A 24,808-nucleotide genomic window follows, 5' to 3' on the forward strand; every position below is an offset into this window, starting at 1 on the left:
TCCCAGCAGGTAAATCTGGGATGCAGTGCTGTGCTCCCTGCAGTCCCCATCCCAGCAGGTAAATCTGGGATTATGGAGGCCCTGTCTCTGCTGCCCCCATCTCCCACCAGGCCTGCCTCTGTCGACTCCCTCACCAAGGGGGGTCAGGGAAGATGAACTATCCCCACTATCCCTGTTTTCCCTTTACAACATGATACTGTCCTGCAGAACCCCTGCATTCTGTGAGGGGTTGTCCCTCCCTCACCCGTGCTCAGCTTTAACGACCAGATCATGCCCGAAGCATTTTTTTTTTTTTTTTTAAATATTTTTAATCAAACGATATTCAACGTGTTATACCTGTTGCTTTATAATTGTAATGCCAGAATAGGCACTTGAAGGCAATGAAAACATTTCTTGCTGTTGGCAATCTGGCATGGCAAACTGGGTTATAATGGACGTGGGGTCTGCGTTCCCATCTAAACTGTACACCAAATGTCAGTCAGCCCGTGCCAATTAGTGCTTATGTTGCTAGGTCACCGTGGTCAATTGAAAACAGCATCAATAGAACTTGAAAAGGTTTCTTCCCGATCAGACCTCCTGACATATTGAGCAGAATAATGGATGGGAAAAAGCAGCCAAGGCCCCTAGCCTAGATTCCGAATACTCGCCGTAAGAATTCATTTGCAACCTGCAATTAACTGGGAAGAATGGGCTCCCAGAAGGAGTCTGGGTGCTCAGAGAAGAAAGCCCCCGGCTCCCGTGTGGCACATGTTTACTCCTGAGACGGTGGGGAACCCTTGGCTGAGCTTTGAACTGAGCTTTGAGCTGGGCTTTGAGCCGGGCTCGGGAGCGGCGCGGGGGAGCCGGCAGATCTGCCCCCGGAATAGAGGGTGGACAGGAACCTCCCAGGGAATTGGAAAAACCTCTGGATCTGCTGCTCGTGGCAGCACCTGGTTGTGCAGCTTCAAGCTGTGATGAAGGAAACCATGAGCAAAGGTGGCCTTCAGGGAAATTTGGGGAGATATTCCCCCCTCCCTGGTCTCTCTCTAATGCCTGGCCCCCCCCCAGTCCCGCTGCAGGCACGGCTGGGGGGGACACTGTTCAGCTCCAAGACAAACCTGCTTTTGGGGGACGTGTTGTGGGACTCTCTGGGTTCACACTGCAGTGTCTCCTCCTTCCACAGAAGTGCTGGAGCTGCTCCTCTCCTTGCCTGGAACCGCATGCTGCAGTCCCCCAACCAGTTCCAGCCGGCGCAGTACCAGGGGATGGGACCCATGGGATACCCCCAGAGACCCGAGGACCGCATGGACAGGGGCAGACAGGTAGGAACACCCTCTGTCCTCCTCCCCTCCAGGGCTTCCTTCTGACATGGCTGTGAGCAGGGAGCGTGGTGTGGGAGGGCATTCCAGAGCTGGTTTTAGTGTGTCACTGTGTCCCCACTGAGAGCAGGGGCAGGTGACTTCCCAGCCTTGTCCTCCCCTGGCACAAGGTCTGTGCCAGGACTGCACCACCTCCACATCCATTAGCACAGCTCACTCTTCCTGCAGCCTGAGCAAACATCACCTGAAGGCAAGTGTTCCAACCTCTCCTGTGAGGGAATCCACAGCTACACCTTTTGGGGTCAGAAGGGTTTCTCCCCGGCATGTTTTAAATGTGGATTCTTACAACTTCCTGTATTTTTCCTCTTGAGTGTTTATTGGGTTTCTCTTAGCTGAAAAACTACTTAATGCAAATGTAGCCCCAGGAATAAACGTGTCTGGGGAAGGACATGTGAAAATAGCTCTGGGTGGTTACATGGAAACGAGGGAACGTGATGGGAGAACCTCATCCAAAATTACAGGTGACTCTGTCAGCAGTTCATGAAAATGCCACAGAGTGAAAATGCTACTTGAAGATAGCAGGTGACTTTGCTTAGGGAATTTTGGGAGGGGGGTTGTTCCCAGTAAAATGTGATCTGTTATATAGTCTTGTTCCAGATCTCTGAGCGTTTCCAGTGCTATATGCTGATTTAAAATAGATTTCAGGTATCTAGGTTAAACTCTTGGTTCTGTTGCTGCTTGGGGAAGTCAGAACTGTGGGAAAGGTTACTGCTCAGTGCTGGGGAGGAGGAGGGCTCAGCTGCTGGGTGACAGCACAGTTGCCCAATATTTTACCTGGAAACCAAGGCACAAACTGTTGGAAACGTGCCTTCTCCTGGAACCTGGCTCAACTCAAGACAAGTCACTTTTTAGTCACTCCTAGGTTTTTTTTTTTCCCTCCTCTCAGCCTGCCCACCTCCCCAGTGCAGAGACACTTGTGTTACCTGGCACAGCAGCAGCACAGGGGAGGCAGTACCAGTACAAATCCTGCCAGCACTGGATTTAACTGGCAGCAGAACTCACCAGCATGGGTGATGGTCACACTGAGCTTACTGGGGAAGTGTGGTGGGGCTTGAACCTTTGCCCAACTAGGCCCCAGTGGTGTTTGTATTTTAAATGTGGATGAGGTGTATTAGTAGGATCGATTTTCAGAAGTCTTTCATTTTGGGTTGCACAGGTTTACCCAAAACACCAGAACCAGAGGAAAAAATGCCTGATTGCACTAATCCATAAACAGGGGCTGCTGGGATAATGGAGAGAAGTCAGTGGAGGATCTTTGTGCCAGTGGAGCCTGGGCAGTGTTTGATTGGGCTGGGGAACAGACCCTTGAACAAATGTGCCTGCCTGCACACTCTGCCCTGCCCTCCATCCTGGGCAGCGTGGGGGGCTGTGTTTGCTAAGGGAATCTGTGCTCCAGGTAGTTCATTCCCAACCTTAAATCTTAGTGCCCAACAGCCGCAGCTGGAGTCACGAGGATGAGCAGGAATAGCCTTCCAGAAGGGTTGGGAAGGGCATCCCTGGTTAGTTCCCTCTTGGGAAGCTGTCTTGGAGCCTCGTGGCACCCACAGCCTGGATCATACTGTGGTCTTGTCCAAACCAGAATTCCCCTGGCAGTGGCACAGACCCATCTGCTGGTGCAGGAAGTGTTAGAACCGGGTGGTGACAACCCTTTTATTTATACCCACGCATAGTGGGTGTTAAGGACAAATCTTTCAGCTCCAGTAATTTTACTTCCTTAAAAATTCCCTTTCCCTTTGCAGTGTGTTGCCTTCCAACTGTTTTTTATCTCCCCTTGGATTTTTGTTGCCTTTTGTTGTTGTTGTTATTTTTAAAATGAACTTTCCAATGTCATTATTTCCTCGGGGCTGGAGCGAAATGAGAAGGTACCTGAAAGGCTTTCAGGTGCCAACCCAATCATTGAATCCGGCCTTGCTGCCTGCAAATTTCAAAGCGTTAAAGCCTTGAAAAGGGATTCAAGTGGAAGTGGTGACACGTAGCAGCATAAATAATTATCTTTGGGCCCTTTCACCTCTGAATTCTTTTTTTACAGCGTACAGAACGCGGCCTGAAGAGGTTAATAAACGCGCTGCCGCGGAGTGCTTACAAAATTAATGCAGCTGCCATGGATCCGGGGGGCTCCCTGGGAGTGGGGGGTTTGGGGCCTTCCAGCTCTCCCAGAAAACGAAAGAATAAACTTGGTGGTGCTGTGCAGGTGTTGGGCATTTCTATTCCAGCCTGTGGCCGCACACAACGGAGCGCCCGGATCGGCGTCGCGCGCGGCTCTCCCGGGCCTCGGCATTGTCCCTCTGCACGGGGATTGCTGCTGGATTTCAAGGATTTTTTTTTATTTTTTTTTTTCCCCAAGGGATGTAGCCAACCTGTTTCCTTTTTTTAATTGCCTGCAATCAAACCTGGGAAGGAACCTCCAAGGTTCCCTCCCCGTGCAGGCTGCGGGGAGCCTCACGGCAGGTTGGGTCGCCGGCCCCGCGGTTCCCGGGGATGTCTCGGCTGCTGTGGGCCGGGGTAAAGGTGGATTTCTCTTTGGAAGAGAGGAGAGGCAGCCCCTCTTCCCCTCCCCACCAAAAACACCCCAAGTAAGGGGCAAACAAAGCCTGTCACTGGTGTTGTTGGTGCACCATATTTCGTTTACTTTCTGGTCTCTGCAGTATGTCAGGTTTGGAAATTATTTAAGATGCTTCCCGGCGATTCTGTGAAATTTTCCAGTGGATTTTTCGCTTGATAGTTGATGTCTTAAATGCCTAAATTTAAGTACAAAAATAAATCTCATTTGGAGTGATTTCCAGAGCAGGATTTAGGTCTCTTTGGCCTACTATTAAAAGCGTGAATGAGTCTGGAAAACGCTGCTTCTGTAAAAAATACAGTTTTCATTTTTTTTTTCCCTTAAAATACTTCCATACACGTAAGTATTTTAAGGAGAAAAAAAAAAAGAAGCTGTGATGGTCTGCCCTGAGTGTGAGATACCCCATTTGCTGCTCTCTGCCTGGGGCTCTAAAAGCAAAGCACACCCAGAGGTGCCACTGCTGGGAAGTCCCTTGGCTTTGGGTGGGTTTGTTTCCCGGAGCGAAGCCGTGGCCGGTGCTGTGCTGCAGCCCCGCTCCCCTCCGGGGGTTCAGCCCTGCCTGTGTTTCCTGGGAGAGCTGTTGGATGTCCAGCCCTGTAACCGTGGTGGAGGGGGTTCGGTACCTCTCTGTGCAGAGGGATGTGGAGGGGGCATTGTTCCAGTCCCGAGTGGCGCCTCCAGCTCTCCCAACTTGTTTACTTGTGCTGTTAATCCAAAAAATAAATGCTTGCTTTTGTTTGTTTGCTTGCAGGCGTACGGCCCCGGGAGGCCCTACCCGCTCCCTCCTCCCGCAGGAAGGTACAGCTGGAATTAGCTCCTGGCTTCTATTTTTGGTTTTTTTTTTTTTCTTATTAAATATAGGAAACGTCCGGATTTTTTTTTTTTTTTTTCTTTTTGTTCTTTTTATTTTTTTGTGGGGGGGAGGGAGGGGGAAAAAAAAAAAAGAAATCAATGAAACTGTTAATTACCATCCCTGTAGTTTTTAAACTTGTTTAAAATGTGCACATTTCTTATGGACCTGGTGCTGATGATTTTTTGGGAGGGGGGCCGCGTGGCTGGGAAGCGGTGGGTTGTGGAGCAAGCCCGGGAGCCGCTGGAGGAGGTGGAGGTCCTGCGCTGTCTTCCTTACGTATCCGAGCTGTGCCCCTCACTCCGGACTCCAAACACCCCCTGCTCCACTCACGAGAGCCTGAAAGCAGCCGTGGAGTTTTAAAGAATGCCCAGAAGTGGGATTTGATGGACTCCCGGGGCGCAGCGGGCGGCGCTGGAACACGCGGCCCTCGCCGGTCCCGGGCGGATGTTCCTTCAGTGTCTCGCAGAGGGGCGGATTTTTTGGGGGACTTGGAAGTAAAACATTTCGATTTTTGCGACACCTGCCTGTTTCTGGCTTGGTTACTGGGGGCACAACCGAGCAGGGGAGGTGGGATTTGTCTGTTTGATACCTAATTTAAAATAGCCGCGGAAGGGCAGAGATTCCGTTCGTTTTTAGCACCTCTTTCTAGGGATTTTTCTGTGTGAGTGTTACCAAATCGGTAAATATTTTTATTTGCTTTATAAAGTGGCTTTTGAAATTCTGAGCAGCAGCGTGTGGTTCATTTTCAACCCCCTCCAGGCCCTATTTGTATCTTTTACTGGTGCGCCCGCGTTTATGTTGAATTCTTGGAAAATGATTCTACCCGGCCTCTATGTTAGCATTGAAAATATTTGTTTAAGCAACAAAACTAACAAAACTAAAAAAGGAAGAGAGCATCCAGTTCAGCTTTCCCTTTGGATTTTTTTCCCTTAAATTCGTGTATTGTGTAAACCAGTAAACTTCCCAGCCCTGCTCTGGCCCCGGTGCCACAGTGCTGGATGCTCCTTCCTTCCAGGGCGCAGGTGTTAATCACCAGCAACCAGGGAAAAGCCCAGAGAGACCCGGGTGTAACCTTGGGAGGAAGGAATCATCAAACTGGATTCATTATTTTCGAGTGACTGAGGGTGGAGCAGAATCCTTCATTGTAATGCAGCGTTCCGGGAACGGCCTTCTCCCTGGGATGGGAAAAGATTTGGGGCTCAAAACAAAAAAAAAATCATTTTGCTTTTTGAGCTGGACAAAACCAGCAGCGAGGGTGAGTTTTCCTGGGAGTGGGGTGGAGGAAGGAGCAGGGTGGGTCATGCCCAAGGTGGGATGAGCCCGGAATGCCCTCCTGGGCCCTGGGAGCGATGCCTGGAGCAGTGTGCTCTCCCAGAGGGTTGGGTTCCTGGGCTCCATGGCCCGGGGGTGGGATGGATGCAGGGCCTGACCGTGGAGCATCCCCCGTCCTCGGGCTCTGCTGTGGCTGCCTCTGCACCCCAGCTGCTGGTGGCTTTGGGGGTCACCCTGGGACAGCATCCCCGTGGAGCTCCTGAAGCTGCTCTACCTAGAGAGAGAATTTTTTTTTTCAGGCTGGAGCTGAGCCTGGCACATCCCCTTGGATTTGACAGAATTGGAGAGGGAAATCACTCACACCCCTGTCCCCCGTGGGAGCCAGTGGGAAGAAGCACTCCCCTATGGAAAGGGAAGGAGCCTTGGTTGTCCCCGTGTGGCACCTGCCATGAGGGGAAGGGGTGTCCCTGCAGTTCCCCACCCGGGAGAACGCCCCACTTCCCCTCCCGGCTCCTGCATGGGCCTCGGGAAGGGGTCCGGGAGCCGGTCCGTGGTCTGGCAGAGGCTGAAATCCCTGTTTTCCACCCCAGAATCGTTCCCTCACGGCACAGCCGGGAGCGGCGCGGGCTCTGGCACTGCCCGGGGCTGGGGAGCCCCTGCCCGGGCCAGGGGCCAGCGGGTCCCCCGAGGATGGGGGAGACGGGGCAGGGGGAGCACGGAATTAAATCCTTGGCGCCCGAGAGGGAGGCGGAAGGAAGGAGCTTTTGGTGTTGTCCATCAGTCCGTACACCGGGAACGAAGCAGCCGACTCGTGAGAACAAGGCTTCCTTTTATTGTTAAAAATAAAATAAAATTAAAATTAAAAATAAAAGAAAGAAAAAATTGCCGGAAACTCCCGAGAAGTGTTTCCCGACGCGCGGGGTTTCCCCGGGAAGAGGCGCGGGGATAAAACCCCGCTGTGCCGTGGAGCATCCTCGGGCCCGGCGGCCCCGGCGCTGCGGGGCTCGATCCCCGCCCTCCATCCCGGCGGGAAGCGGGGTCCAGCCCCGGGAATCCCCGGGCTCTCCGTCGTCTCCGCGGGTCTCTGAGCTCGTCGGGAGCGGAGCGAAGGGCCGGCGGCTGTGGCGGTTCCGCGGGACGCGCGCCCCGTCCACGCGCGGTCATTCATTTACTGAGCGATATTTAACAACAACAACGAGAAAAACGGTTTTTCCCCTTAAATCTGAGCGCCGGCGTTCCAGGGCTCTTCTGCCACGGCTCCCGCCGCCGCCGCCTCTCGGGTCGCGACTCAATTTACCTCCGATCGGGACAAGAGCGGAATCGCACTTCGGGGGCACCCCCGCGAAATTAATTCTGCCGAGATAAGTTGCACTTCAGAAGGTTTATTGTGGCGCTCAGCGGGGCTGTGACGGGACACGCCGGGGCTCCGGGTGCCCCGGGGCTGCCGCAGGAGAGCGGGGCCGGGCCGGGAGCGGAGCCCCGCGGTCCCCCGGCTCCCCCCGCCCCGTCAGGGGCGCTCCCGGGCGGGATGCGGAGACACGGGCGGGACGCGGATCCAGGACCACGCGTGCACACAGACCCTCCACGCACACACGTGCACACGCACACCCTCCGCGCACTCACACGTTCACACACACGCGCGCGGGGAGCGCCGCGGTCACGCCCGCAGCCCACGCGTGGACGCGCACTCGGCCCCGCCGCGGGGCTGCCGTCGGGGCCGTTTATCCAAAAAACCGGAGAGGCTTTAAAAAAAAAAAAAGAACCAGAAGGAAGGACGGGAAAGGGCCGGAGGGAGGGGAGCGCGGGGGCCCACGGGCGTCCGTCGGGGTCCCCGCAGGCGCTGGGCCGGCGGGTCCGGTCTCGGAGGGCCGGGGGGTCGCGGGGGGGACACACGGGACACACCGATTACCACGTCCTGCCGTAGAGCAGGTTGGGGCTGACCATGCCGCCGTTGTAGTCGGCGCCGGCCGAGTCCAGGGGGGCGAGGGGGGGCACGGGGCCGTGCAGCGCCGGCGGGCTGGGCGACAGCTCCTCCAGGTCGGCCGCCTGCCCCAGCGAGCCGGGGTGCGGGTGCGCGGCGGGGGCTGCTGGGGCGGCGGCGGGGGGCGCGGGGGCGGCCTGCCCGGGGCCCGGGGTGCCGCTGCCCGGCGGCGGGCAGGGTTTGCCGTCCTTCACCAGCACCGGCACGGCCACGCGGCGCGGCGAGGGCTGCTGGCAGAGGCCGCCGCCGTCGGGGTGCAACTGCTGGGCGGCCGCCTTGTCCTTGGCCTGGCGCTTCATCTTGTAGCGATGGTTCTGGAACCAGATCTTCACCTGGGTCGGGGTGAGGTGGATCAGGCTGGCCAGGTGCTCCCGCTCCGGCGCCGACAGGTACTTCTGCTGCTTGAAGCGCCGCTCCAGCTCGTAGACCTGCGCCTGGGAGAAGAGCACCCTCCTCTTCCTCCGCGGGGCCGCGTGGAGCGGCACGATGGCCTTGGCGCCCTCGGCGATGCCGCTCAGGCCGCCCATCCCGGCCACGTTCATCCCGGCCGACGGGCCCATGAACCTGGAGACTGAGCGGGAGAGGCGGCTCAGCGCCGGCGGCCGCCCCGTCGGGGCCGCGGTTTCCCCCGCCCGCCCCCCGCCGCCGCCGCCGCCCCCCCCGCGCCGCCCCGCGCCCGCACTTACTGCTGGAGTAGCGGGGGTCGCCGCCGGCCCCGTACCAGCCGCCGCCCGCCGCCGCGCCGCCCCGCATCCCCTCGGGGTAGGCGGGCAGCTCGCCCACGTTGCCCAGCCCGCCGTTGCAGTAGCCCCCGACGGCGCCGTGCGGGAACTGCGAGACGCCGTGGGGCATGTGGTAGGCGGCCGCCCCCGCGGGGACGTGCTGCGGGACGGCGGCGGCCGCGGGGGGCACGGGCGCCTGGCGGTAGGGCCCGAGGGGCGCGCCCAGCCCGCCCGCCCCGTCCATGCCGCCGAACTTCTTGTAGCTCTCCTCCATCGGGCTCAGGATGTCGGTGACCGAGAAGGGCGTCGTGTGCTTGGGGCTCAGCGACATGGCGCGGCGGGGCGGGACGCGACGGGGCGGGCCTGGCCGGGCCGGGCGCTGCCGCCGGCACCGGCGAGCCGTCCGCGGCGGCCACCAGCCCCGGGCGCCGGTAGCTCGCCGGTTCTTTTAGCCCGGAGCCGGGTTTACGCCAGACGCGGGGGGGCGGAGCGGCGGCGGGCGGCCCCGGCCCCTCCCCGCCTCCCGCCGCCCCCCGGCCCCGGCCCCCTCCTCCCGGCCATTGTCCTGCGCCCGCCCGACGGCTCTTAAGCCCGGCCGCCCCGGGGCAGCGCCGGAGCGGCTCCGAGCGGCCCCGCCGCCCTCGCCCGTAAGTACCCGCCCGTTCCCGCGGCCCCTCGTCCCGACCCCGTCCCGCGGTGCGCGGCGACCCCCGGGCAAACCGTGCCGGGGCAGCGCGACGGCCGCGGCCCCGGCCCCGACGGCAGGAGCCGGGACACCCTCTCCCCTCTTCCCGGGCCGGTGCCCCGGGGGTGCGCGGCTCCCGCCCGGCCCCCGCCCCTCGGAAGCGCTGCCTCGGGGTGCGGAGCCGGTGGGAGCCCCCGCGGCGCCGGGGCCCCTTTAGGGCTGGCGCTTCGTTCGCATCTGTGGTTTGGGGTTTTTTATCGGTCGTTGTTCGTTCGTTCGTTGGTTTTGCGACAACGAAACGCTCCCCAGGGTCAGCCCGAGCCCGCGGGAGGGGGTCGGGCCGGGTGCGGGACGCGACCCTCCCGCCCCGGGGGGCGGCTGCGGGGGCTCCCGCGGGGGGACCCCGGGCGCGTCGGGGGGAAACGGCTGCGGGGGCTCCTGCCCGTCCCCGCCGCTCCCGGCGGGCAGGGGAGGCTGAGGGGAGTCTCTGACGGGCTGAGAGGACGCGGCGCAACCAGATCCCGAGGCCAAAGCTTCCCCTGACCTCCTGGGTCGGGCACCGCCGCGACGGGGCGGCCCGAGCCCCGCGGGTCCGTGCGCGGGCAGATGCGCCGTGTGCGCGCTCCCGCAGCGCCCGGACCGGGAGGGGGGATCGCGGGGCTGCGCTTTATCGGCAAATGGGTCAAACTCGGTGTGTGCCAGCAGCAGCACCTGCGCCTCCTCCCGGGGGGGCACCCGCTCCCGGGCTGATCCCGGGTTTGTCCCTCCAGCCACCTCCCTCGTCCCCCTGAGCGAGAGGCTGAGCCCCGTTTGGGAGCCAGGGCTATCCCGCACCTCCCGACCGGACCCTTCCCTTCCCCTCTCAAACCCGACCCTTTCCCTGATCCCTCTGGAGGCAAAGCACCTGCAGATCTGGCGTGATTATTAAAAATGAAAGACAGAAGATCAGAGCGAGGACAGCTCCGCTTCTTGAAGTTTGTGCTCCTCCCTCAGACCCTGAGATCGATCCCGGTGAGGGGCAGGAGTTGAACATCTCCCCAGTCTCCATGTGCCGCTGTCCAAATCCCCTGCTCCTCCCGCCAATTTTATTCAGCTGCAATTTTCCCACAGTTCGGGTAGAATTCCTGGCACCTACATCCTTTTTCCCTGAGCCCGTTTTCCCGTTACCTGCTTTAAAAAAAAAAATAATTTAAAAATGTAACCCCCTCGACGTTGCTGCGGGAGCAGTGCAGGGGCTGCTACCACCCCTGCCCTGAAAGTGACCCACTGATGGGACCCCCTGCCCCTCAGGGCACCCACGGGGAGGGGACACAGCTCTGGCTGCTGTCCCTGGGGTTGGGGCCCACAGCAGAGCCCCCAGTGCCCACCAGCCCGGGCACTTCTGTCACCAGCTGCTCTCTGAGCTGCTGAGCAGTGTCTGAGCCCAGCTCTTACTTCCTCAGAAGGCTGACAGTTGTACTCCTATTTTATTTAATTTTTTTTTTTTCCCCTGGAGTTTTCCGTCCCTTTTAGAGCGGGTCTCCTCCTGGATGGAACTCACACTCCAGGAAGGAGCTGCTGAAATCTCCATCCTCCCCAGACACAGCGGTGCCCTTTTGTTGTCAGGGCAGGTGGCATTGCCCCCCAGATGGGGATCAGGCCTGAGCCCCCTTGGCCTGGCAGGAGGAGAGGGGGGACCCCACTCAGCCCTGTAGGGAGAGAGCCCTGGGGTCAGCTTGCAGCTTGGCAAACCAGGGACCCTGGAGCACCCCCAGCCCTGAGCAGCTGAGACCCCCAGGAGCCTGATGGGTGGGTGGGTGGACGGATGGATGGACGGATGGATGCAGAAGCTGAAGAAGCAGAATGTGGTGTCCCTGCTTCTCTCTGGAAGGAGGGAGGCTGCTCGTGGTGGTGTAGGGATGATTCCCTGCGAGCCACTGGGGCAGGGAGGAAGTTTGGGATCTCACCGTTGCCTCAGTGCTGCTCTGGTGACAAACCAGATGGAAATAAGGCAGAAAGCTGAGTGGGACTGGTCCTGTTTGTGTCAGACCGGCCCTGTAACCTGGGATTTGGGGATCTGGCACGGGCGAGGTGGCCCGTGAGGGCTCAGGTGGTGGGCACGGTGCCAGTACCTGCGGCCTCTGCTTTTGGAACTGGGGACCTTGTGCCCAGGAGTGAAAACCAAGGGCCTGCCCTGGGACAGCAGCCCAGGAAGGGGGAACCGGTGGGAAAAGGACCCTGCCCGCGATGGCCAAACTCCTGGGATGAGGAGCCATGAAGGATGTCCACAGGGATGGGGCTGTGGCACTGAGCCCCCAGGACACTCCTCACTCCCATCCCGGGGGTAGAGGCTGCTCATCCCCCTCCAAGGGGAAGCACAGCCCGGGGGGAGCTGGTAGAAGTGCAGCCAACAAAACCCCTCACTGCTGGTTTGCACTGAAAACACCCCGGAATTTTTCCCACATCACTAATATGGTGTTCTGGATAAAAAGTGTCACAGTGCAGTGAAGGCTTTCACCCCTTCCCAAACTTCCCTGAGATGGAGCCTTTTGGCAGGGTCGGGGTCAAACACTTGGTCCTCGCTGAAGTGACGGACTGAGCAGGTTTTTCCTTTTTCTTTTTGGCTGTGGCAGAAGCCCAAGGAACTCCTTTGTTCCAGTTCAACTTCAGGGACTGGGGTTTCTGAGGGAAAGATGTTCCATTTCCTCAGGAGCGTGTGTGTAAAGAAAACCCCACCGACGTGGCAAATGCCCCACAAGAAAACCCCAACCTTAAAATCCTCCTCGCTTACAGAATGTATGTTTTTTGTTACCTGGAGGTGCCACACAAATCTGGACCACATCCTTCCCTATCCTGGGAAGATCAAACTGTGGATTCCAAGTTAAGCAGTTTAAAAGCAAATTTAAAAACAAACAAACAAACAAACAAACAAAAAGTAGGAAATGCAAGGAGGCTGTCAGCAACAGGAAAGCAACCACCAAGGAGCCAAACTATCGGGTTTTATTTTTGTGAGTGATGTCTTTCCCTGCTCCCTGATTACCCCCGTTCCGCGGAAGGTCGCTCGGATTCCAGGCTGCCGAGTGCAGATGTTATTTCAGAGCCCGGCTCGTCTCCCTGATAATAATGACATATTTGGGCTCATTTCCACACGTTAAGTTGTTCCTGCTATTTGAGCCCGTGCCTGTCGCGGCGAAGGTGTTGACCTTGGAGAGAGGCACAATTGACACGGAGATGGAGGCTGATTTTTGGCGGGGCGTTTTTCAGTAATCCAGTATAAATGCTAATTTATTTCCACGGCAGCTCCCACCAAAAGCGATGGTTTCTCCCAAATAATCAGCGCCAGCCTCTCCCCGCGCTGTGATCGCGGCCGAGGGCAGTTTTGCCTTGATTCGGCTCTTACCGATAATTTGCAGAGATTAAAAGGGTCTTGGAAACGGAGGCTTAAGGAATTGCTTTCTGAAGGCGTCGCGAGACTGGAAAAGGAACCCGGGGGTTCCAGCCCACTCTAAAATCATTATTTCCACGCAAAGCCCGGGATTAGGAGTCTGGAGTGTCTCTGTTCGCAGGGAGGGGACGGTGTTACCGCGGCGCGGGGACAGCTCCGCTCCCGCCGCGGCGCCGGCCGGGCCTCCTGCAGGGCTGCCTCTCCCTTTCCAGGGGAGCCAAGCACCTCACAAGTACCTGTGCGCAGGAATTGTTGCTCCCGGGGTCGGTGCTTGCGGCAGGAATGCCCGGCAGGAATGCCCGGCAGGAATGCCCGGCAGGAATGCCCGGCAGTGCCACCGCAGGGCACGGCCGCGCCAGGAGATCTTGTTGCAGGTTTGGAGAGTCGCTCACACCAAGGCCAGGCTTAGGGGGATGTTGTTCTCCCTGCACCCGACATCTGTCCAGCCCTAGGGTTCCCTCCCCCGTGCCCCTCTTTATGCCATGACAGTTATTACCAGGCAGGGTGTTCCCCTGTCCTGTAGTTTTTCCCTTTTGGGATAAAACCCCCACAATAAATATATTGGTATTCTCAAATCCTTCCCTGAAAGTCCTGCTTGCCACATGGACTTTCATCCCTTGGGGCTCTTTCCCTGAAGAGCCCTTCTGGCCCTTTTCCCAGCACCCTCAGCAGGCAGGATGCAAATGTTTTGTGTTAGGCTGAAATCACCCCCCAGTCCCCTGGTTATTCCTCCCACCAACTTGCAGAGCAAGGACACGTTCCTCTGGCTGGCTGTGCCTGTCCCCTCCTCCTGGCAGCCTGGGGCAGTGCCCCCCCCACCACCGGGGTGGGTCTGGCTGTGCCTGGGAAGGTCCATCCCTGAAAAGCTCGGGCACCAAATGCTCCCTCTGGGCTCGGGTGGCAGCTCCTGCAGCCGAGGGAGGACAAGCCAGCTTTCCTCCTGCCTGCAGGAGGGAATGTTTCCAGCTGCTGAGATCCCAGGTAAATGCCCTGTGTCCTCAGATCCGGCTGGGAAAAGTCTCTGGCAAGAGAAAGGTGTATGGATGGGAACGGGGCAGACTCCGGTGTGGGCAGCATCACTCCAGCTGCTCACGTGAAATGTCCCAGGCCTGCTTTTACTTATTGATGCAACAGAAAGTGTTCCAGTGCTGCATGGAATATTTAGTTAGTCACTCCTAACTAACTGGGAGGTAGTTTCTCCAAGGCCATCAGGCACTTCAGGCTGGCACCTCGTGCTGCTGGACCACTCCAATGCCCCCAGAGCATCCGTGTGCTCGGCAGTGGGATACTGATCCCCTGGGCCCTGCTGGTGCCTGTCAGCAGGGCTGGGAAATACCACACAGGTGCCCTTTAAATCTGATTTATGTACCCAGGGAGGCTGCAGTGAAACATCTTGTGGCTCTTGGCCTGTGGGACAGCCTGGTGTGGAGGTGATCAGGACCCCAGAGAACCGAGTGCTGGATGGCTGGAGCTGGGAATGGCAGGGCAGGGCAAGGCTGAGTCAGCAGGAGCCGGTTACGCTGGATTTGTGAGGGATGTGAACCCAAAGAAGAAGAGTTCTGCTCTCAAATGGGCACATGGTGGTAGGAGGTGTGTCCCAGGTTCCCTCCACAGAAACCCCCACTGCTGTAGCCACCTCTACCTGGATCCAAAGCAGCTGCACAGGGAAATCCCCTTTGGGCTGTGTGAGGCTGTAGCAGGACGAGTGCCTTGCTGACGCCTTCCCAGCTTTGGGAACAGGCTGCTGCATCCCGAGGAGTGGTGTTCCCAGGCTCAGCTCCGTGCTGTGTGGTACCCTGACGACTGTTGAGCAAAACTGAGCCATTATTTTGGGGCTCTCACCTGCAGGAGTCCAGCACTTCGGGGGGAAAACCCCTGGAAATGTCACACTGCTGGAGTGCTGGAACACGCCACGCTTGGAAAAACAGCAGAGCAGAAGGAAAGAGAAGTTTCCTACTTGAACAAAGCACCCAGGCAGATGTTTAAGAAGTGCTGGCCTCTTCCAGATGGTGTTAATAAAAGATTTCATCGGGTTAAAAAAGAGGAAACTTAAGTTAAGGACCTTCTCCTCCGTGCTGTGTGCTTTCTCCTCCTCAAGGCCGTCCTTTTTTTCCCCAGCCCGGGTTCCTGCTCCGGCTCATTGTTCCCTTGCCGTGTGCTGCTGTGCCGTGCGGGCTCTGACCCGGCGGTGTCACAGCCTTCCCCGAGCTGTTTGTCACCATGGAGTTGTCTCTGCGAGGCAATGGTGGCATTTAAATCACACAAGCCACCCCTGGAAGGCAGCACTGCCCTCCCTAACTGGGAGGGTGGCACCAGTGCCCGGGGTGCTCCCGGAGGGACGCCTGGCAGAGTGGCTTTGCTCCTCTCTTTGCTCTTTTGCCCTGAAGATCCCCTGCAGGTGGCTGGGGAAGGGAGTGGAGCTGAGGGAGCCGGGTGTGGGAAGAGACACGGACGCCTGTAAGTCCCCCCTTCTTATTTCCTCGCAGGAGTCTGCCCTGCTCCGGAGCCCTTGGGCTGTTGGGGGAGGGAATCGTGCCTGAGCCCTGGGGGTATTTATTTTTAGGGCAGGAACGGTGCCTGGGCTGTTCCACCGTGCTGTGCAGGCTCACGAGGGCAGGGTGGAGGTGTCCCATGCCAGAGCTGTCCCGGGCAGGGCTCCAGGTACGGGGGATACACTCCCCAGTGCCCAGAGGGTACATCTGCTCAGGGGCAAGGGGAGGGCTGAGAGTCTTCTCAGGGGCGTTTGGGGGGTTTTGCACTTGCCAAGAGGCAATATTGGTGAGTTTTGATTTATTTTTACATTTGTGTTGCATGTCTGATGCTGGGTTTGCCTCGGGTCTAACCCCCCCTCTGCCTGCCTTGATCCCTGGGGAAGCTGGTAACTCCCTGTGCTGCTGAGCTCCTTTTCCATCTCTGGGATGGAATTGCTGCCCCTGGGAGGCGTGGGACAGCTTCAGGTCCGTGTGCCAAGCGTCCCCCTGCCCTCACATCCCCCCCCCCTGCAGGGTGGGAGCTGTGGGAGGGGGTCTGGGACCCGGCTGATGGTCACTGCTGGGGTGGTGCTCGTTCCTTGGGCACCTCCAGGGGTGGGCACTCCACCACCTCCCTGGGCAGCCCCTTCCAGTGCCTGACCACCCCTTCCACGGAGAAATTCCTCCTGTTGCCCAAGCTGCCCCAGGAAATGCCCCCCACTGCCCGGGCAGGAGCTGGTGTGAGCTGGTGTGGAGGTCCCGTGGCTCGGATATTTATGGCACCTTTACTGTGTTCATTCCAGCATTAAACTGCTAATTAATTATGACATTTGTGCTACTTCATTTTTCACTGTGAATCCGCAGAACCTGGCAGGCAGTTAATTAGCTCTCTCTATGCAAAGGATACTAAGGGAAAAAATAATTGCTTGAGGAATCATCACGGCGTTCTTTCAGAAAAGGTCTTACCTATGAGCTGGCTTAGAGCTTGCAGGATTTGCACTTTGAAAGATGCCTCTGTCAAAGGCCAATCCTTTGGAAGAGAGATTTGAAGGAAAAGGTTATCTCGGAGATGTGGCTCGGTGGGTGTTATTTAGTGGCTGTAAGTCCAAGGGAAATCAATTATCTAAACAACTCCCGTTCTGGAATGGATTTCTTTATTCTTCTCTAAATATGTACTCATCTTTGTGTGCCTATTGATGTGTGCAGCCAGCAAACCTGAGACCGTGGCAGCAGCTCTGTCCTCCCTGGGCTTCTCTCAGCTCCTACCTGGGGAGGGTGAGGGGCTTCCCCAGCCTTTTGTCTATTTAAAAAAGCAGTTTATATTGAAAAAGGAGCTGGGGGGGGGGGGGCGAATGGAAACCCCCATTTTTACACACCCAACTTCTCCTCCCAGATGTGTGTGGATTCCAGGGACACACCAGCCTGTCAGACCCCTCGAGGGACTCGGTGGCACCACTGAAAGTGCTCTTGGGGTGGTGCTTGTGGTGCCTCCTGCCTGTGGGGTTGCTTGGTCTTCAGCTCTTGCTGCTTTTGGGGGGCATTTGCACCCAAAAAAAAAAAACCCAAAAAAAATCCCTCAGAGGGTTTGGCAACACATCCACCTGGAGCTGCTGTTTGGACAAGATGATCTTTCAGGTCCCTTCAAACCCAAACCATTCCACGATTCTATCACAGATTTTCCATCCCCACCATCGCTCCAGGCATCGCTCCTCCCGTTTCCTGGCTCCTGTAACAAGGACAGGCCCGTGACCGCCCCGGGCTCCTCGGGATAAGGAGCAGGTTTTCTTATTTTGGGACGACAAAGACAACGAGGAAAATGGTATTTGTGCCTACAGGGATAAACAGGCATTTTCTTAACCAGATTGGAACCTCCAGCAGGTCTCTCGCCCTCCGCTCCCCCCGCCAGAAACTTGTTTTATTAGCAGGTAGTTCCACGTTGAGGTTGCCACAGGAGCATTACAGTAATGGAGTTGACATCTATATAATGGAGTTGACATTTTATTCAAAAGGGAAAAGAAAAAGCCTTAACAAACAGGGCTTCCCTCCCCCCCCCTTCCTTTGGTTCTGTGTTTCGCTGTCATTGATCGCGTCGAGCCACAAACTTCGAACAGCCGCCCGTGCTGGCAATTTAATAAAATTTCATACAACAGGAGGTGCTTCAGGAATGCTGGTGGGATAATCAGCCTGCTGCAAACTTGAACTTTGCTGAGAAATCAAGGCAATAGCTTTGTTCAGCAGCGAATCACAGCGATTTGAACCGGTTCTTGCCAGCGAGCTCGTGGTGGCTGTTCCACGCTGCATTCCAGCTTGGGCTCAATGCTTCCAGCCAGGAGGCTGGGACAGGGCTGCCTTCCTCAGCCAGCACTAGCTGGGGATGCTGGGACAAGCTGTGTGTTGGGTTGGCATCGAGTTGGGCTGGGTTGGAAGGGAAATCTTTCCCATGCCAGATTCATTAGAGCAGGTTTAGGACAGGAGGGACAAACCAGCCCGTCTGGGCCTGTGAAGGTGAAAGAAGGTGCCAGAGCATGATGCCAACTGGACTGTGGGAAAAAAAAGATGGGAAATGGAAGCACCAAAGCATCCTCAGTCTATAAGGCATCCATAGCCATTCCTCAGGGTGGAAAATGAGCTGTTTGGGGGTTGCAGCTCTGGTTTGGGTGAGCAGGCAATGGGAATGACCTGCAGTTCTCCTCTCTGTTGGCACTGCCCTGCTTGTCGGGTATTCTGGGCACAGCAAAAGGATCACTCAGGAAAAACACAAGCTCTCTCCCAAAACGCTTTTGGAAAGTAATATCTTTTTAATGAACTAAAGTTAAAAGTCCCTTGGTGGGTCTGCTCTTCCCCCTGGTCTGTAATTTAAGTCACACATCTCTGTTTCCCTCCTGACGACTCGGCTGCTGCAGCCCATTGACATTTGTGTTTCTGATGTAATAATCAAATGCTAAAACACAGAGATTACATTTGGATCAACACATTTGGTTCTTAAACCCCGAAAGTAATTATCTTTTCTCATCTACAACGAATGGAAATGTTATTCTATTAACCATTAAGCAGCTCTATTGCCTGAACACCGGCCGGTGGCACCGCTGGGGATCCCACCCGCTGCCTCCATAGGCTTTAACCTCGCAGGTTTTCCCACATCTGGAAACTTTCTGGGGGGCTGTGGGCGATCCTGGCTCAGGAACTGATGGCCTGGATGGACATCTGCTTGAAATGATGGCGAAATCCCCTTGGTTTCTCCTGGGAAAGGGCCTCGAAGGAAAGCACCTTGCTGGAGCCTGAGCTTGCGGGTGCTGCCTGGCTCTCAGGGCTCGTGGTTCTCCACAGGCATCCCTGTGGAGCAGAGATGGGATCAAGGCCCCCCGAGGATCCTGCAGAGCATGCTGGACGTGAGGAAATGGTGTGAGTCGACAGGGAAGTCAATAAGGGTGCGAGTCTGAAGTGGAACTTAAGCTCACGGCTGAAAACACTTTGAAAAGCACTGGCCACAATTAAGCACTTAATCAGGAGAGAGCTGCAATTTTCTGAGGCTCCAAGGACAGAAATCACAAAGTACAGATCCAGAGATAGGAAGGAAAACGTCTCTTTGGCAATTAAGACCCGTGCTGCTCAGGGGCTGGAAATGGTGTCGCTGAGTGACTTTTTGTTGCACGGTTGATACACTGAATTATCACAAACGTGAGCCGTTGTGCCTGAACTGCCACTCGAGGAGAGAAACTGCCCCTCCCGTGCAATCGCTGCTCTGCGAGCCGGCTCCTGCTTTCCCTTCTTTAAAACAGCAGTGCAAATTGTCTCCTTCTCCTCCCCCAGGAAATGAGGTGCTGGCCGAAGGACCCCTGCAAGCATTCCAAGGATAAGAGGCTTCCCAGGCAGAGTTGTGGCCGCACACAGATGCAATCCACCGCCCCGGAGAGGAGATGCAAAGGCCCCGAGGAAGGTGCTGCTCCCACAGGACTTCCTGGGGCACCTGCCCCGCTGGTTCTGGCGTTTTGGGACTGGTTCCTCCTCTGTGCTTCCCCCCGCGGGTGGATGTGGGTGGGGGTGGGTCGATGCTCTCCCCGCTCCAGCTTTTCCCTGCCGGGGGAGCTGTTCTGTGCCGGGACTGCCGCAGCCCCAGCTCTGTGTGTGAGTGTCTCTGCCCTCACCCTCTGCAACCCCAGCCTGTCCCCAGCAGACCCGCGGGCAGTGCTCGGTGCTGTGCCTGCTGCTCTCCCCACTCGCTGCACACTCGATTCCAGACGACGTTGTCGAGGTTCCTCGTCGATATTTTACTTTTTCATTAGAACTGTGGCTTGTCAGAACTCCTTGTTGCTTCTCCAGATGCCAATAAACACGAAGCCAATCTCCACCAGCGTGGCTCATCTTCCTTAGAGGACCTGATTCAGTGTCTCCCGGAGTCAATGTGAATCTTTCCACTGTTTCCAGTGGGTGTCAAGTCCAGCTCTTGTTTCGGCTGAGATGGCAGGCGCCGGCTCTGAATGGGCTTTGAGTGCTGTACACGGAGCACGAGGGGATCCTTGTTCATCTCAAGTCCCCCAAGAGCTCTCTTAGCAGCGAGGGTGAACTCATCCCAAATAAATTCAGATGAAACCCTTGCATCGCACCGCGTTACATTTTGGGTTTGAAGGGGCGCAGACAAAACCTGGATTGCTGTGACTGCAATTGCCTCTGAGAGCTCTGTGGTTTTGTGCAGGCAATTTAGGAGGTGGAGAAGGCTGGAGTGGTGTGTATGGTTTCTTAAAGGCTGAGAATATCGATAAACTTCGTGGTAAACCGGGTAGCTGAAATATTTTTAGTTCCTCCACCGTGGTGTTCGTTCCCAGAGGTCCACAGAGCAGCGCTAACACAGCCAGTGGAGCAGCTAAGGGTGGCTTTTATCCTCTGCTGACTAACACGCTGCAGCCAGATGGAATGGAATAAATCTCTTCTTACACACAGCCAAACCAAAACAAATATTATGCAATGATTAAGTGGCAACCCAAACAGAAGCAGGCGTCCTGTGGGCTGAAACAGGAAATCTTGGGTTACAAAACTCAAGATATGTGAATTTAATTTGATTATATATTTGATGGCTATCTGGAGTGGGCCATGAATAATTGATGAAAACTAGAAAAACTGCTGTTTACCTTTAAAATCAAGCTGAAGAAAGTAGGAGCTGAGTGTTTAGGAGCATAATTGCTGTTTGCATGGGTCACGTGAGAGGTCCCCGCTGTCCCTGGTGGTGACCAGCAGCGTTAGCTGATGGAAAGGCAAAAGTGGAATTCTCCCTGTCTGGCTGCATTAGTGATTTAACATCAATTAAGCGAGGAGGAGGAACAGCAAAGTTCTTCAGCTCCTCTGGGGCTGAGCTGGAGCAGGAACCTCCTGAAACGTGTTTTCTACCTTTACCTGGTGCAGAGTGTGAGCAGAACCTGACACTGGGACTAAACTTGAGGTTGGAAAAGACCCCCAAGATCACCAAGTCCAACTCCTCGTGCTCTGCAGCTCCAAGTGCCTCTCTGGAAGATGCAATGACCTGAACTTTGCTGGCGGTGCCACTGAAACCCGGGTCCTTCCCACTTCATTCCAACTGGCAGAGGGCAGCCCTGGGTTAGATTTTGGGAGGAGATTCTCGGCTGTGGGGCTGGTGGGGCGCTGGCACAGGTTGTCCAGGTGCTCCACATCCTCACTCACCACGGAGGGGGCTGCAATGCCTGGGGTTACCTGGCAGGGAGTCCTTGCTGAGGCATGGAGATAAAGGCAGAAGAGGGAAGACGGGAAACACTCTTAAAGCAAAATTATCATAAAACTTGGATTTATTCTGAGCGTTGGAAGGAGAAAACAACCCAAGGCAGGAGGGGAGGGAGAAAGCTTTGGTTGCTTCAGGAAGCCAAGGGGAGTTGTGCAGAGCGTTGTTCCAGAGCTGTGACCTGTGCAGGTGTGTGGAGAAGGGAATGAGCTGCTCTCAGCTGAGTGTTAAACCCCACAGGCTCTCATGGAGACATTCCAGCACCCACACACCCGAGATCTGACCTCAGCTGCATCCCAGGGAGGCGTGAGCAGGGGGGGAACAAAAGCCTGTCTTTAGAATATTTTAAACTTCTTAACCCAGATGCAAAGCACAGGTAGAAATGAAACAGCAGCCCGAGGATCTCAGTAAGAAACCAAACAAATGGACTAGATGTGGGAAAACAGCCTGGCCTTGTTCACTGCTTTGCTCCAGCCAGAGGAGGACAGAGGTTAGCAGTGATTACTCTTGGGTTCCTATTTGGATACTTCCACAATGGTATAACAGCCAAATGGAAAGTCTGGACTAATTTAGGCTTTTTTTTTTATGAGAGTGGCAAAAAAAATTATTGTGTGTTAGGCCAGATGGCTTAAAACAGGCCACAGAGTTGATTTATTCCTTTACAGATGCTGGGGTAGCCAGGAAAACAAACAAACAAACAAACAAACAACAAAATATTTTCAAAGTTTTCCAAAAGAAAAAGGGTTCTTTAATGCGGTTAATTGGTGTCTCTGGGCTCTGATGGGGTCTGCTGTTTAATCATCAGGTTTTTATTATTTACAGGTTGCAAACACAGAAGCACTTGGTTCAAGAAGAAGGGAGAAGAAGAAAAAATGATCCTGAATGTCCTGGACTGAAATAAGGCAAAATTACTTTAAATATTACCATTTCTCTGTCTTTTTAATCCATCCTGTAATCCATCTGCCTTCACTGATTTATTTTCCCCAAGACTTCATATCAGAAGGGGGGTTGTAGCTCCTGTGTTTGGGCAGTGCCCAGCACAGGATGCCCCAGGAGGGGATTGGGTACAGAATGAGTGATCATTCCTCCTTCTCTTCTCCTTCCCTCCTCACCCCCATCAGCTCCATTTGCTCTGTGTTGGCTCTGGCTTGAGTTTTATTTTTGCCTCGTTCAGAAACACTTCCCTTAAGAGAACCAAAACACAAAAAGCTGGGGATGCTTCCATTGCCTTTTCCCCCCCATAATATGGAGTTTTAAGTGGCCTCACTAGAGAGGGACCAATCAAGTCCCCGCCTGAGAACCTCAGCAAACAGCTGCCACCCCAAGTCACCACTAATGACAACATTGAATCCTCCTTTGTCGTGGGTTTTCATCCAGCTGTTCCCTAACTCTGAAAGGGACCATCAAAGGCGAGTTCTGTGTTTATCCATCACTTACAAACCATCCCCCATAAGCCACGAGAGAGTTTTTCTTCTGCCCTTCAAAGCCTTTGTCTCTGGAAATCAGTGGTGAGGACTGCACGGGCTGGAATCCATCCTGGCTGCAATGCTGCTGTGGCAGGAGATGGATGAGGTGTCTGGCACTGCCAGCACCCCTGTCCTGCCTTTCCTGGTGTGTGTGTAAATCCCTGGGTCTCTCCCACAGGAGCACACGCGGATCCAGCTGTCAGTGCTCAGGATGGATGGGGCCAAGGATCCCTGAGGGTGGAGTGGGTGGCAATGGGTGCACCCACCACCCCCTCGGCTGCCTGGGGGGCTGAGGATGCATTTTGGTGGGAGATGCTGGAGGGGTGGGCTCCTCCAGCAGGGGTGTGTGGTGTGCTGGGGCTGTGTCCCCTCGGGCTGGGCTGCTCTGAGCTCGCCAGTGATTCCCTTCCCTTCCTCCCCAGTCAGCGTGGTGGGCACGGGTCTGATGGGCAGCCACTGCCTCTCTCCACCTGGGAGGAAGGCAGTGTGGGAATTCCAACCCCCCTTGGATACCCGTGGTGTGTGCTGAGCTCTGCGGACACCTCGGCAAAGGTGACACCCCGTTTCACCCCTGGGGCAGGGCGAGGCCGGGGGAGGAGCCACTTGTTTGGGATAAAATGAGTCTCCTGGGATCACCCCACGAGCTGTGCCTTACACCTGGCTCGGTTCTCAGGGCCATTGTGGGATTTTGAGAATATACCTGGGGAAGGAACCTCGAGGGTTGCTCCTCTGAAAGCACAGGTTTCAGGCTGATTCCTGCCACGTTCTCTGAGTTAATCACGTTCCTGCTCCTCTGTAGGCTGTGGAAGGAAAGCTGCAGCACACACTGGACTTCCTGAACCACTGGAGCGATTGTGGAAGTGTAAAGGGGAGGAGGAGGAATAAGCAAATCTGTCAGCCACACGTGACATGAGCTGCTCCTGCAGCAGGGAGCCCCCCCTGCCCCAACCCCACGGCTCTACCTGGAGGGGGCTGCCCCAAACAGGGCTGGCGACTGGTTTTACCCTGGCAGACATGGTGCCAAACCCTCCCCTGTGGTGTGGCAGGGGACAGGGACAGCACTGATACGAGAATATGAAGGATTTAAGGCCGCTTTTATAAAAAAGCATATTGAGGTTGAGTCACCTGGTCTGATCTTGGGTAAAGAATCATGTGTGGTTTTATCTTTTTCAGGAGTCAGTGACTTTCAAGCTTTTATGGGACAACTTTAACTGAAGAGGGGGGAAATAACGTCTGAGTAAGAAAACAGCTGAGAAGCTTCATGAGTGGGGAAGACTTCCAGGGATTTATTTTTAGAATCCTGAACAACTGGAGATGAACTCTTTTCCTTCAGACACCTCTTTCCAGCAAGACGTTTGTGACACATCCCACGAGCTGGGGGGAGAGAACTGCTCCATCCCTGCACATCAGAAGACACAATCACTTTTAAAAACCGTTTGTTTGTTTGTTTTTCCCCTGAAATAGTTGAAATAGTTGAGCCTGTTCAGCCAGACCCAGGCTGAGGCAGCGACAGCATGATTTGACACAATTTATTCTGAGCAGCTTTGCTTGCAGTTTTCATCTCACGGATAACTTTCCCCCTGAAATGGTGCTAAATCCCATGAAAAGCAGCAGATCCCTATGCAGGATCAAGGGACTCTGTTTGTTTAAGTGAATCTGTAACAATTCCAGGCAGGTTTGTCTGAGCTCTTGGCTTTTTACAGCAGACCTTGGATGTCTTCTGTTGAGAGCGTGGAGGTGATTCCTCGCGGTTAAATCCCAAATATGTAAGTGGAACAAGGGACCATCACACACACCCCACTCCAGCTGCTCAAACCTTTGTATGGACCAATAAAATATGTTAAGACAGAGTCTGATTTTTGTGGCTGGTGAGACTTGTGGAGCCTGTGGGAGGGAAGGATGCTGCACCCAAATTATAACCCACTCTGAAGGCTTAAATAATTTTTTTTGTTTGTTTTTTTTTTTCCAACTAAATGCTTGTTCTCTGCCCCTGGAGCATCCCATGTGCTCTGAGCCTGCTGGTCAATCAAGCACTGGGGAGGGGCAGGGGTTGGGGGCAACCTGTACCAGCCATGGGAGGGAGGGAGGAAGGGGCTGCTTCAGAGGGCTGTGGGGGAGCTGAAGATGGGGGGGGTCTCTCCTGTGAACCCCCCTGGGGTGGGCAGCACAAAGAATCCTCTGTGCCACTGGATGGTCTTTGAGGTCCCTTCCAACCCAAACCATTTTGTGTCTCTCCACAGAAGTATCATTAATTAATGGCACTGTGCAAAATGCAGTAAATTCACCAG

The 24,808-nt window shown here is 55.6% G+C and overlaps 2 protein-coding genes and 1 long non-coding RNA gene across 4 annotated transcripts in view; 2 read left to right on the forward strand and 1 right to left on the reverse strand.

Annotated features, from left to right (window-relative positions):
• XRN2 (5'-3' exoribonuclease 2) overlaps positions 1-5,498 on the forward strand; it is a 38,354-nt gene extending 32,856 nt beyond the window's left edge. Inside the window, exons 29-30 of the mRNA XM_027653794.1 lie at positions 1,163-1,301; positions 4,670-5,498. Of these exons, the coding sequence (XP_027509595.1) occupies positions 1,163-1,301; positions 4,670-4,732 (202 nt within the window). The 3' untranslated portion in view covers positions 4,733-5,498. The remainder of the gene's footprint in view (positions 1-1,162; positions 1,302-4,669) is intronic.
• Positions 5,499-6,755: 1,257 nt separating this feature from the next.
• NKX2-4 (NK2 homeobox 4) lies at positions 6,756-9,121 on the reverse strand. 2 transcript variants are annotated; one of them, XM_027653890.1, is made up of 3 exons: positions 8,711-9,121; positions 7,946-8,595; positions 6,756-7,396 (listed from the first exon to the last, which is right to left on the reverse strand). In XM_027653890.1, exons 1-2 carry the CDS (start codon positions 9,075-9,077, stop codon positions 7,949-7,951), a joined length of 1,014 nt encoding a protein of 337 aa, XP_027509691.1. In that variant the 5' UTR covers positions 9,078-9,121; the 3' UTR covers positions 6,756-7,396; positions 7,946-7,948. The 2 variants fall into 2 exon arrangements, with proteins under 2 accessions (XP_027509691.1, XP_027509690.1); XM_027653889.1 differs by lacking the exon at positions 6,756-7,396 and having other exon boundaries at positions 7,406-8,595.
• A 187-nt stretch (positions 9,122-9,308) lies between these two features.
• On the forward strand, positions 9,309-24,376 carry LOC113952192. The gene is made up of 2 exons (XR_003529439.1): positions 9,309-9,393; positions 23,694-24,376. It is a non-coding gene; the product is annotated as an uncharacterized LOC113952192 (long non-coding RNA).
• Positions 24,377-24,808: the final 432 nt, after the last annotated feature.

Source organism: Corapipo altera, unplaced genomic scaffold (genome assembly GCF_003945725.1).
Source record: "Corapipo altera isolate COAL_440 unplaced genomic scaffold, ASM394572v1 70, whole genome shotgun sequence".
Taxonomy (NCBI): Eukaryota; Metazoa; Chordata; class Aves; order Passeriformes; family Pipridae; genus Corapipo; species Corapipo altera.